This window comes from Pararge aegeria, chromosome 17 (genome assembly GCF_905163445.1).
Source record: "Pararge aegeria chromosome 17, ilParAegt1.1, whole genome shotgun sequence".
Taxonomy (NCBI): domain Eukaryota; kingdom Metazoa; phylum Arthropoda; class Insecta; order Lepidoptera; family Nymphalidae; genus Pararge; species Pararge aegeria.
In genome coordinates, this window is record NC_053196.1 from 16245888 (window position 1) to 16260431 (window position 14544).

Genomic DNA, 14544 nt, shown 5'->3' on the forward strand with positions numbered 1-14544 from the left:
CAGCCGCATGTTTGTATTACATTTAATTCTCGTTACCAGACATTATTTGTTTATGTCATTCTCAAATCGACGGTGGATAACGAAATATTATAGCACTTTTAATATTTTTGAAAGTAAAGTTAACTATTTTATAATTTAATTTTATAATCACCAAAATAGCGACCTTCTAGCCTATTACGCTTCCTTCCGGATTCCACTCTAATGTACGGCAGATTTTTTGGTTCGGTGGTCGAAATAACTATGTAGTTTGTCTTGTCTGCTACTACTAGCCGATCTAAAGGAGAGGTACCCAGAAATTTTTATCCAGTTTAGCTAGAAATTCGGGAAAATTATCCTCAGAATATATAACAAATGCGTTTTACATACCTAGAGTTGGTGTTGGTTTCTTCACCTTCCGTGTCTCACAGCCATATGTATTGCAAAAGCTTAATGAAAAAATGATTTTCGAAAATGAAAACACAAAATGTACACATTGCTTTAATTTAACAAAAAATGTTTCATTTATCACTAAGCATGCTACCTATTTTTAGTGAGAACATTTCTTAATTTCTTCCAAAACTCTTCCGATTGTTGTTCATCCCACGATAAATATATCTTCGTCTTTAATAGATACTTCAAAGTCGTAGTTAAATATTTACTCTCCACGTCACCCATTCTTATTAGCACTAATGGGTCGTAAGATGTGCCGTCCTCGAGGAACAGTCTATGATATTCAGCCAGCTGAGTTTCCCATCTGCACCATTGAGATTTTGCAAAATTGTTACTTATAACTAGAATTATATATCTACTTTCTTTTATACTAGCCAATATCGATTCTGATATAAAGGAACCTATTTCAAAATCTCTCTCGTAAATACACAGTTTTAAATAAGGCGGCGAGCACTCTATTCGACTAATCAGTTCAGTTACAAACTCCCTATCTTCATTACAATAGGACACAAACGCATCATATTTATGTCCGGCGTTTGGATCAGAAGGGGATTTAAGAGGTTTCCTTATGAACTTTCTACCTAAAGCCAATTTTGCTAAAAATAACCAATACCTTATATATATCCTATATTTATATACAAACACTACTATTATGACTACAGTTACAAAAGTGACTATCGATGGCGCTGTCCATACTAAAAACATCACATTTGAGAACTTCTCGTACATCAGACAGCGAAAATTCTTGATCGACGAAAAGTACTCCGCAACTCTTCGATCCTCCCATACATCTGGACTACTGCATAAAAAGTTTGAATGCACAAAATAGTCAAAGAGGGCTTGCGAACCATTAATTTGCAACCACATTGAAGGTTTGTACATAGAGAAGCAATCGCAAATAAATACATTGTTCATTAGGTCAATTTCAACAGTAGAATGTTCTTTATTTTCTAATAAGAACTTTATATCTTGCATCATACTTATCGTAAATTGTGAAATTTTATTGTCACCTAAATATAAACTACGAGGTCTGACGCCAGATGACAAAAATAAGGGTTTCCACCACGACATTATCAGATTATCTCTCAGATCCAACACTTGCAACAATTTCAAGGGTTTTAATAACTCTGGAGTTATGTAATAGAGTTCGTTATTAGTCAGTATCAGATGAGTTAAATTTGGCATCATTTCAAAGATGTTGTCGTCATCATAAAAATGCTTAATGCCACAGTTCCTAAGGATTAACATTTTCAATTCATTCAGTCCGTCAAATATTTCACTTGTTAGATTCTGATTAGCAGTTAGAGGATTATTAGCTAAATTCAGTACTTCAAGACGTATTAAAGGCTTAAAAGTTTTAGCTCCGATAAAAAATATTGTGCCATTTTCTAAGTTTAACATTCTTAGATTCTCTAAACCCACGAACGTGTAATCAAAAATAGATTTCATTCTATTAAAAGCCAAATTAAGAACCCTTAAGGATTTGCAGTCGAGGAAGGCTCCTCTGTCAATTTCATAGTACATAGGGTTAGAGTTAGTGCCCTTATTAGATGATAGATCTAGAAGTGTAAGCTGTTGATTTGATATATGCCTAAAATGGATACCAGGTAAATTGTTGCCACTTAGTAGCAGGATACGTAGACTTGGAAACTTTGATGGATCAAATGCTCTAGGTCTAATAAGTATCGCACTAATTCTTTGGAGATTTAAAACTTTGATATTGGGCATCCTGGGAAAGGTGTCATCGGTAATTATTTCAAATTGATTGTTCGATAGCGTTAATTTTTCTACGGTAGTATTTGCAATAATTTCCATGAGTCTTCTTGGAGGGTGTTTGCGGAAGCCCATGTCGGATAAGTCAAGCGTTGTAAGGTTCATGTTATGTCTCTTTAAACTTATTAAAATATTACTTATAATTGATGAATTGAAGTCATTCGCACCTATGCCTAACTCTTGCAGCATTTTCAAACTTAAAAAGCTATCTGGATGAATAAAGTCAAGACGACATAAGTTTACATAGAGTTTTGTAAGCGTTGTTCCTTCCATAGGCTTGAAAGCATTTTCAGAGATTGTTTCGAATGTATTTTCCGATATATCTAACATTTCGAGGGATGGCAACAGGTGTGGTTTTAATGCTGGAGTTAACAGTAAAATGTTAACGAACCCATTATTGACTAGACTCAATTCTTTAAGACTCTTCAACCCTGAGAACGTTCCTTCGAGGATAACATGAAGTTGAGTGTTGTAAGATATTGATAGTCGCTGTAGCGTCGTCAGGTTTCGGAATAGTCCAGGCTGCAAGTACTTCAGTTGGTGGTTAGCCTCTATTTTTAAAGATGTCAAGTAGTGCAACGAATCTAATTCACCAACTCGAATTTCTGGCAAAACTGTTGTTCTGACTACAAGCATATCGCTTGTTACTTTAATCTGAAAAGAAACGAATGAATAAAGTTTTTGTAACTATATACGAATAGAAATACAAAACAATATAAAACCAGTCTAAATGTAATTATAATTTTTGATTGGAGAAAACGAAGGGCCGGCAATAATATGAGAATAAAAAAAAAGAAAGATGATATCGTTAGGAAGAGCCTATAACAGCCCACTGTTAGCCTCAAAGCCCTTTCCCTTAATATAATTTCTGGCAAATTGTGGAATCGCCTCGATATAACTCGATATAACTATGATCTTGCGCTATTGAAAGGGCATGCAAATTCTTAAATAGCCTTTGAAGATAGCCTTGAGCCTATCAGAAGATACACGCATTGGTGTATCTTCTGATACTACAGATGTTTATGGGCGACAGTTATTCCCAAATATCTGACCGTCCTTCTCGTCTGCCCGGTATTGATATCAAACACTATTTTAATGGCATAATTGTATACGAATGGAGTAATCTCCAGGTCTAGCCGTACTTGATCCATCAAGATTTTCGAAGGTTTCTTTGTATGTAATAAAACTTCATCGAGAAACTACTTCGTAGATCACACAAGAGCTAGAAAACGTACCTACGTAGTCCTAAAGATTTATTACCAGTGACGCAATCTATTTGTAATACGATAACTAGTAAGCCTTTGTATTTCTTAGATAATAATATTAGCGTTCCAGTAGATGGTAATAAATTCATTAGAATTCCCTTGTTTTGTTACAATGTTAAAATCGTTAAGAAATGCGTGTCATAAATTTAGTAATACACATTTCCTTAGTATTGCCTGTACTTTAGAAAAAACCAGTCGGAAATGTATTACATTCGGGATTATTTATGTTTCAGAAACGGTAACAAGTGTTTCGGTGTGATTTTAAAGAAAAATAATCTATATTCCTGTGGAAGGAGCTTCGTTCCGAATCTCGGTGATCGATTTATATACTTGGAATTAATTTTATATTATTGTACGTCATTTTCAATCCCATATGAAAATTGGGATTATTAATATTTCATAGGACATCAAACGTTTTATCTATAAAAAAATAACAGCCAGTTAGGTTAGGTTAGTTACGCTATGTAGGTTTTATTTCAGTCTCAGTTCTCAGTACAAATTTTATTTTATTTCTTAGGTACGGAACACAAAGTACGCAAATCTAACTTGCACTTCGTCAATGTTCTAAAACGAATGGATTTTGAAGGTATGTAATTATAAATAAAATTTCTAGAAAAATGAACCCCTAGAAACGTTCATCCCCTATTCTTAACCCTCATAGGTATCTCAGAATATGCTTAAAGAGGTAAGTATCTTTTTTATTTACAAAATACAACTATTAGTTGTCTGCAGATTTCTATTTTTGGCTTTCTTTGTAACATATTTGCCCTGATAATAATTGTTCAACGAAATTCGGCAAGATTAGATCTGCCATTCTAGAATAGTTGTATAAAGACCAGCACGTATGCTGGTGGTAATTATTACAACAACATTATAAACCTTATGTTCACAACAGGGATTAAAGTATGTAAGAAATTTCCATCAGATACGGTTCACACAAACATGTTGTCAGGCAACCAGCATAATCTTATTTTGATCGTTTAGAACTTTATAGAAGGTTATCAGCAGGAGGTTAGTTCTACGATCATTCGATTGATCGGATGGTTAGTTAGACCATTCTCATGAAGTGCTCTTGATGCTTTAATTTTTGACTCAAATTTTACTCCTTTTTAACCGACCTACAAAAAAAATCTTGGTTCTCATTTCGGTTGTATTTTTTTATGTTTGTTTGCTCAGAACTCTGTCATTCATAAACCAATTTCATTTTTTTTTTGTTTGAGATACTTCCCTTGTAGTCCCATGTTAATCGGGTCAAGATCTGTTGAAGGGATCTTGGAGAAATTAGGGGACTCTTCAAATATTATCGGGACACATAGCGACTTTTGTATTTTTTAAAGTAACATGAGCATTTGCTATCGAAGAGCACCATTGGAAACTGATGATGGGCGCCACGGATGGCCACCAGAAATACACAATAATATGTATTACACTGCTTGGGCTTCGATTATGGTATATAGTAAGTAAGCAATTTATGCTCGTCACAATAAAGGAGCTGATGGTGAAGAGCCGGGAGAACTCCTCAAGCATTAACCTACATTTTACTTAACACCGACTTAAAAATGTTGTAGAAATTATTGATTTCTTGGTTTTTATTTGTATGTTTGTCAAAACTATTTTTTTTATATAAATAACTATTGTAAATACCTTAAGATTTTTGCACCAGATAGACAATCTACCACATTACATTTTTTCTCCACAAAACTTCGATTAAGTGAGCGTAAAGAGAAAAAAGGGAATCAGGATTTTTTTAATGAAGTCATTTTGTGACAGCGCAACTTAGCTTCCAACGGTACCAATTCAACTTCTCAACTAATAACGTAACTTAAGTATATAAAAATGACTGATTTTAGACCAATAAGCTTACATTAACTGAAATTATAATTAAAAATATACTATTCCTTTAAAAAACTGCATTGCAAATAGGATGGTATCCTTTGAGGTTCTTTGGATTATTTTATAAGTAATAATTTACACTTTTTATTGCATAGCTTTTAAAGTTCACCTTCGTAAGTTGTTAGTGTAAAGTTGCTGCATATATTTGGCTAAACTGCTGTATCTCATTTTTCAGCTTCTCAAAAGGCTTTTATGAGATTTAATTAATAACAATATCCAGAGGAATTAAACCGGCATCTCTTCGGCATTCGTGGCTTGATTTTCTCGAAAGCACTAGAAAAAGATGCCGTCCAAAGAGCTGACTAGATAGAGCAACCGTGGGGTAAGAAAGAGACGAGGAAAGTTCTGTAGGCTAACGAGGCTTATGTAGTTTCTACATAACTACTTACTTATACTTTCGGGACGCTTTCTCATTTTCAGAATCGGCATTTACGACTAGATCAAAGGCGTGTTACTGATCTCTTCTTTTAAAACTGTAGTGACATAGATATTTTGGTTAATACTTAGTTAATATAGTTACCTTTGGAAACCTCCTGCACTCGTAGTTCCCAAAGCAGACGATAACCCTCCGACTCTTGGTACTTCTACAAATGCAGCCAGAAGTTTTGTCTTTGCCCAGCTCCACGGGCAACGCAGCGGCAGTGTGATCTTCGGGAGGGTAAAGAATGTCGCGGGATAACTCTTCGTATTCTTCTAGAAGGCTGCCTTTACCGTAGTGACCAAAACAAAACAGAAGGCTCAGCGTGAGGGCTAGCCACATTTCTCGTTCATAGAACCTCGAGAATCTGAAAACAAATGTGCATTTAGTGAACGTTGGGTTTTCCGAATATATTGACCTAAACCCTGATGTTCAGAGATTTTGGCGTTTCAGCTAAGAATATTAATGTTATTATGTGTTTTCAAATTGGAATTATATTTATGCACGAAAGGGGTGAAAATAAAATGAAAATTATCTAGCATTCTGCTAACAAGTAAAATTAATTAAAATTCAACTTCTTACTCTTACTTGACTCGTATGGAATGGTGTAATGAATGGAGTATCAGCTATAAGTATGCCAAATTCTATATTTCACACCTCATTTCTGTGTGTTCCCACACAGCAGATGGAAAAATGGAGCGTTTTTTATAATATCAGTAGATAAATAAATATATAAATAAATTAATATACTACGACAATACACACATCGCCATCAAGCCCCAATGTAAGCGTAGCTTGTGTTATAGGTACTAAGATGACTGATGAATAATTTTATGAATGAAATTTTATTTATGAAATATACCTACGACATCAGGAATTGGTTAAAATCATTAACGTGCGACGAGACAGAATCTTTTTTTCTGATTATAAAATAAAAGCACACGCATTAACACACACTTATAAAATACAGATAAAGACCCAGACACTGAAAAACATTCATGTTCATTACAGTAACATTTTCCAGTTGTGGGAATCGAACCAACTGCTTTGGACTTGAAGTTGTACAAAATACCTCTGGAAATCTACTTTGATTGACTCTCTAATAATAATCTAGATAGATTAAAAAAGTTTATTGTTGTGGTTGAAAAAATATACACTAAACCGGGAGTCCGAGTTGCATATAGTTTTTTAGGCTTTGGCCTATCATCATCATAATCAAAATATCAACCCATTATCAACAAACTAGACGGAACGGGTCTCCTTCCACAATGAGAAGGGTTTAAGCCGTAGTCCAACACGCTGGCCAAGTGCACATTGGTGGACCACAAAAAGCTGCGGTTACCAGTAGTAGATCGCCATTCCAGCACCTTGGGACCCTAATGTCCATCGGTCAAAAGAAATCTGCAGAAGGTGTTTTTTTAAGTTATAATCAACGGATCAAGCTGACCCACGCAAGATGGCCCACCTGCTAGTGGAAACCATTGCCTTTAAACAGAGCGGGGTGTGCAAGAAACACATATTGCAATATACCACCCTAGTGTTTTCATAAACCTGAGGTGTAGTTGTTGTTCCTCTTGTTCTTGTAATCACACCGACAATCATTGTAACAATGCTGCTTAGCTGCAGAAACAAACATGGCGCTACTTCCTTGAACGCTTGGTCACAAAAGACGCTACAGCTACGGCCTACTTCTGGCTCCTTGCAATGAGTGTACCAGACTGTCTACAAATAGGGAGAAGGGCTGAATGATCGCGAGTAGTAAGAAGTAAGGCAAGTAACTACTCCCACAAATAATTTCCCAACGTGATGACCACGACAACTCTGGCAAGAGTGAAGAAGGTATTATCCTTTTTGACAAAGAGCAAAGTATGGCCGTATAGATCATCATCATCATGTCAACCAATGAACAGTCACTGCTGGACTTAGGTCTTTTGAAGGGAGTTCAAACAACCAAGGTCTTGTGTCGCGACCCGTTTGATGTCATCCGTCCACCTCGTCCACCAACGCTGCGATTTCCGGTATGAAATCGCCACTCAAGCACTTTGGGACTCCAAAGTCAATAAAATACTATAGCTAAGTATATGCATAGCTTTTTCCATGAGGAGTAAGGGGGAGACTGGTACTAGTGTACCAGTCAGGCTCCCAAATAGCCCACCTGTCCGTGATGCACTGTGCCGTCTAATGCCGACGGGGCTCGAGCGACCGATGAGTGACGGTATAACCTATTTGTCGTGCAGTAGCGACGCCGGTGCGAACTGTCTAGGCTTGCGATGAACTCGTCTGCTCAGAGTGTTCATTATTGGACAAAACTTAAATGGATTAAATACCATTCCACCTTTTTACGTATACCCTGACCTCACTTAGATCGGTAAATATCAAATCCTAGTTAGGAAGGTAGGTATATCTAACAACCTTACTGCATGTTACTTCATCTACTGTTATAATATAGTTTGAACAGAGCAGGGCGATAATTACAAATGCAAACAAACAGAGTGCTGTAGGTTTTCTTTTAAACAAAGAGGCTTGCTAATAATATTTCTATATGCCATTAATCTTAGTTTAGGTCAGAAATTGTTGATTTTCAGTGGCGAATATCCGCCTGAAAGGTGCCATATTACTTTTTAGGGTTCCGTACCTTAAAGGTGGCACCGAGAACCTTCTACTAAACGTTCTAAATACTAAGCAGTCCGGGGGTGAATCTCATGAACTGTCATAAGCAGAGAGTTGTTTAAAAAATTGTGTTTTCTATTGCTGTTATAACAAAAAGTTATGATAACAATAAAGGTTGATAGATAAAATATTATATGCTTCTTCTAGGGGACGCCCCTAGAAGAAGCATATTTTTTGTGTTTGCTAGGTTTTAATACCTAATTTTAATAATATGTAGTGTTTCATTTTGAACCTTGGTGTGAATTGAAACCAATTTCAATTTACACTTAGCCGGGTTTCACGTCACTGGCAAAACTAAGATGAGTTTTGGTTTCCTGGACTCATCGATACTTTTTTATTCAATTAGAATCTATCTATACCGTTTTGTAAGCATATTATGTATCTCAGTGGATATTGAAATATGTTTGGAATTTGAAACTGTAATCAAAGCCTCAAATATAATTTCAGTGACTACCGCGTCATCTCAGTTGACAACAAACAAAATGCAACGCAATTGTTGGACCTGCTTTTGGATAGCAACTTTCCATAGTTTCTAACGTTATACATTATATTTTATTTAGATATGTACAGGTAAGGTACCGTAATACAGGATAGTCCTTCTGGTGCAGTCGGTAAGCAAATAACACCGATATAATTTGAGGAATTGCGGATATTCGTACAAACTATCAATTTATCCTAGCTAGGAGTGAAACTTTAAAAAGTTATGTATACTTAAATATCACTTGCTTTAAGTGCGAAGGAAAACATCGTGAGGAAACCTGCATGTCTGGGAGTTCACCTCATAGCTCTCAAGGTGTGTGAAGCCTACGAATCCTACGGTACGGTAGGCTACGGCTTAAACCCTTCTGATTCTGATAGGAGACCTTTGCCCTGTAGTGGCCCGGTAAAAGGTTTATCTTGATGATGGTTATACTTAGATTTACTCACAAATTTATTTAACAAAAGTAAAAAAAAAATTGATTAGAGTGCGTTCAAACAAAACAACTTTCTAACTTAATTGTTATATATATACATATATATACAGTGGCGTGCATAGAGGGTATGCACGGGGTATTCAGATGATATAAAATGAAGAAAATCTCCAGTAGCAGTTATAAATACTTAAGGGTAGGCTGTTTATAACTCTTACAGTGCGTATCCTTAAGTTTTTTATAACTTGTACTAGAGATTTTCTTCATTTTATATCATCTGCATACCCTTTGCGTACCTTCTATGCACGCCAATGGATATATAGATCACTTTGCTATCGTTAGTTAAACAATAAACACTAATGTCAACTAAACTATTGAATAGAAATATAAATAATGCTTGTATATTTATACAATATATTTGAACAAGAATTTGAATCCTGATCATCTAGAGGTAGGCACAGCATACTCGTAAGTAGAGAAAAAATAAGAGCCTTGCCTTGCCGACTCGCGAGGTCTTAGTTACGGGCGAACCGCTCTATATACACACATGAATACAAGTCAGTATTAATAACTCACCAATCTATGCGATCCTTTTGCAATGTTTACAAAAACAACTTCACAGATCTCTACATTTATTTAGTTACCGCCGATAAACTCATATTTATTTGTAGTAGATTAATTAAAGAAACAAAACGTCTTAACCCATTTTTCAAAAAAAAACTATTGGAACACGTTTAGCTTAAAGACGATGCGCGTGCGCAGTTATACGCGAGATCTCCGCGTGCTCTATTCAATCGCTAAGTATATTCTGATTTTCTTTAACCAAGCATTTGTCATAGTTGTATTTGTGTGTGATAATTTCATTATGTTAGCACACGCGACGCCATGATTTGGCAGAAATCTTTTACATGCACCTTTTGGGTGTTTTGTGATGTGTGCGCTTTTATTTGACGCCTTGGAACATTGTCACCTTGGCTCATAGTACTAGTTCGGAAAAATACTTAAATATCTTTGTCTAATTGAAATAACGATGGGATTTTAGGCCATGATGCTAATAAGCTAGATTGTAATTTCAAATATAATTTGCCAAGTGTTAATCAGATCTGCAAAAGGATGGTTCTGTATCTCAAATAAGTGATTATTTGGTTAGATAATAAATCGAAGGTCACTAAAACGCAGAACAAGTCAGTTTTCGGAGGATTATAGCTGATCAGACAATTAATTAACATACATTTCTATAATTCAATTCAGTATTTCTGTTTTGCAAACTTTGTAGATAATGTTATTTCTTTATACATTTCATGATGAGTCAAAAGTTATTTTCAGTGCCTAAATCTAGTTCTTTCATAATAATGAGACAGATTAATATTATAGAAACCTCCTGGACGTAACCCACCGCAACCACGCCTAAAAATTAAAACATTCTTATCCATTATTGGAAAATTATCTCAGAAAATAAGCTAGTTTTTGGTGCATGTAAAGAGAATTCAAAGGATGAAATTCTTAAAGGATCATCACTTTAAAGGAAGTTCATTACGTTTGGGGTCTCCCATGGGAGGGCTATAATTTAATGTGTTATACATTGAAATAGGTTATTATTTCCGTAAGCCCCGCATAGTTTTTCATTTATAATAAAAAATGTAATCGTTAAAACTATTTCCTCCCTCTTATCTCCGAAGTTTGCACAGCGAAATAGTGGCGTTGATAGAGGCTAATGTAAATAAACGATGTTGTAACAAGCATAATTTGTTAAAATACAACAGCTGTCAATATTTGGATATGCTGGTGCAAACGAAAGGGTGATTACGATTTGAATGCCAATTGAATGTTTCAACATTAAAGTTTCGGAACTTTCATTTTGAGTAACCTTTTGGCCAGTATGATTAATATAATACTTACTGTCTTGACCTAAACCTGCACAGTTCATAGCAATCGTCGAAACGAAACTTGGCTGGGCGTTGGCAATACTAAGTGAGAAAAACTAAAATACTTCTATAACCTCGCGTGCTTCCAGTAAGCGAATAAGGCTCTGCCGAGCTGAGGTAAATGGGCATCCGGCTCCGCTTTCATCTCTCACAGGATAGAATAATGAATGTCAAAATGTGATATGTAAATAGTTTATGTTGGAAAAGAGCATCTGAGTTCCATGCCGGCTTCTTCGGTAAAAGCTGCCTTCCGAACCGGTGGTAGAGTCACTACAAACAGATATATACTTAACGTTTCAAAAGTGCTATAGTAGGCCTACTTGAAATGAATTTAGATTTTTTTAATTTTTATATAGCTCTGACGATTTATTCTAGGATACGTAGCAGTAGAATGATTAAATGCAGTTGGGTCGTAGGCGCTAAAAGAGCTATTAAAAAACCATTTTATCCAACTGAAAATCTCGGCTCTGTACTGAACTGTAGGAAGGAATAACTGCTTTGCAAATCCTTCATCTGAAATCATCTCCTTCCAATAAAAAGTATTTAGAGTTCAAACTATAGCAATGCAATTTTTTCAACTAGTAATATCTACCGAGTTTACTCCTTCCTGATTACTATGGCGATTACCGTAATCGCTGATTGGGCAAATCTCGGTCGCACAAGGCACTGCCAGTGCTCATAGCGGGATGAACCGTGCTAACTAACTATCGGACCCACGCAGCGAGACACAGTTTCTAAGATGCTGGCAGCATTGCCCCTTTGGATGGCCAAACTAATTCTTTGGCCAAAATTCTTGGTAACTGCCCGTTCTAGGACCACCGGTGGGACTGATAATCCTATAAAGTAAACATGAATGAGACTTGAAGCTTTTTTTTAATTCGACATGGCCGCTGTATGACGCCATTTTCGAATGAGAAAATTCAGTGTTCGGCATTCGTGTTTTTATTTTATTCTTCTTTCGTATCGAATTGTTGTGTTTTGTTTAATTGTGTTGATATATCGTAGAGTTTGCGCACCACCAAAATGTATGCAGAAGTAGCCATTAATCTGCTCTTATCACTACGTAAATCACAACGCCGCGCCTCCACTAAATTTTCCATACGGTTAGATAAGAATACGTAATTAAAGTATACTTTTAAATATTATTTCAATAATGAAGAGAGACCGAAACCTTCGAATATCTTAGTTAGACAAGTTGACTTTTTTATCACATCCTGCGATCTAAACTATCTTTAGACAACACACAAAATTGTTCTTTTTACTATACTAGTGATAAGAAATTAAAATAATTCATGCAGTTCTCTTATGATCGAATCTAGTTACTAAGCATTCGAACGTTTTTTTTTTGCTAGAATCAATATCATTTTCGTAATATTTCTTTAGCACGAATTTCCTCATATTCTTCTTTCTCGAAAAGTTTTAAAAAACATAAGAAAACACCCAACATTTTTAAGTTTGGTAACCTAAGGATTGAAATGTTGGTCTTTATTGAGATATTTTACATAATGAATCATATTAACACCGAATAAATACGAAAATAAAGAAGAGGGCGACAGAAAAGTTGGCAGATATTATTAAATGGGTTGGGGATGCGAGTTTGGCGCTAACCGTTGTTAACTTAAACGGTTTCTGAGCATCTTGCCATAGTCCCAACAGGTTAGGACGAATGACGAATGATCCCCCTATCTTATATGTCTGTCTTTTCAGCTTGATTCGGACGAAGCCGCGGGGGACCGCTAGTCGACTTATAAAACCGAAATACGGGATGAACTGAGTACTCGTAATTGTTTCTCGTAAGCACTTAATTAATAAAACGTGAACACGGCTCGGCCACGCGGCCCGGTATCCCCGCTTCAAACCAGTCCACAGTTGGTCGCCTTACAAGTGCTGGCAGCAATTGGGGCGGCCGCGGATTCGCGGAATCGAACCTGTTCCAGTTCCGAAGACAGTTAGCTGCACTGCGCCACGGGGCAGGTGGGAAATAGAAATGAATGTTGGATAGAAGCAGGCGTTGCTTTCCGGAGTTCCATTATATACAATTAACATTACTTTTTTATATATTTATATATATTATGTATATTTCATATTTTCATATTATGTATATTTTATATTCATATATAACGTATATTTATTTTAATTATACATATATTTGTTTACATTTTGGTATTTATGTATCAACACTCTTGGCACTATATCCCGTTCTCTTGCTGTAAGTCCTATCTACAACAGGTTGCCTGTAAGAGATTGCTTGCAGCAATAAGGCCGCCTTTGCATGTCTACATTGTGTACTGTATACTCCTTACTGTTTCTTTTCCTCTATGTTATACGTGCAATAAAGTGTTTCTTCTTCTTCTACTTTTAACGGCACAGTGGTCAAGCAGAAGTCCTGGACTCAATCCCCAGCAGCAGGGCTAGCACGGCCAGGAGATAAAAATCATATCATTATATCCCCTTACAAGGTATATAATGAACATGAACGTTTCCACCTCCTAAAGCCCGGGAACATGGAATTATTATTTGGATATTATTTCGACTCGTACGCCAGTGCTCTGAGATTTGATAAAGCTGCGGGAGAAGATAAATTGTTATCCTTACCCAAGGGATATAATTGTATCCTGCCCATGCTAGCCGTGCAGGAGTAGGTAATTTGGGAATTTCAGAAAAAAAAAGTATTTTCTTTGGTCTGGTCTAGTGGGAGATGTGAGCAGTGGCTAGCTGCCACCCTACCGACTAAGAGCTGCCAAAAATTTTGGATCCCGATACGATGCAGCGTTAAAAACGCTTAGGGTTAAGGCTTTAATAAAACTGCCCTAAAAGGTTACCAACTTATAGCATCGTCACAAACTACCAGGTGAGACTGCAGTCAAGGATTAACTTGTGGAATAGAAGACTTATTGAAAACTGTAACACCAGAAGGGCCAAAAATCGTCGCCGGCTTTGAAGTTTGTTTGCCCATCCCCTGGATAACCCAAGTCAAAAAAACAAAGTTCATGAGAAGGGGTTAAGGCCGTAGTCCACCACTTACTTTTATGCAATAACCAAAAATCATCAACTGAATATAATAAAAATGTCATTAATTTTACTGTATGGAATAATAAATTTATAATCATGGAAAGTAAATTAAAAAGAAAATAAATTACATTTTAATATCCGAGAACTCTCTTACCGAGTAATAAATAGCATTTATCTTAACATGGTGAATCTTTAATAGCTGTGGGTAATTTGTTGTAAATAAAAATCATATTACGTTAACAACTTTT

General features: G+C 36.0%; 1 protein-coding gene across 1 annotated transcript; it reads right to left on the reverse strand.

Moving 5' to 3' along the window:
- Window positions 1-464: 464 nt before the first annotated feature.
- Window positions 465-10144, reverse strand: LOC120631285 (toll-like receptor 2). The gene is made up of 3 exons (XM_039900767.1): window positions 9936-10144; window positions 5881-6145; window positions 465-2856 (listed from the first exon to the last, which is right to left on the reverse strand). Exons 2-3 carry the CDS (start codon window positions 6118-6120, stop codon window positions 517-519), a joined length of 2580 nt encoding a protein of 859 aa, XP_039756701.1. The 5' UTR covers window positions 6121-6145; window positions 9936-10144; the 3' UTR covers window positions 465-516.
- Between the last annotated feature and the right edge of the window lie 4400 nt (window positions 10145-14544).

Excerpts from the sequence above, each read along its gene's own strand:
- LOC120631285 (XM_039900767.1), bottom strand. The coding sequence starts at position 6,120 with ATGTGGCTAGCCCTCACGCTGAGCCTTCTGTTTTGTTTTGGTCACTAC. Across the intron at positions 2,857-5,880 it reads AGTGCAGGAGGTTTCCAAAG|ATTAAAGTAACAAGCGATAT; the intron begins GTAACTATATTA and ends GTTTCTTTTCAG.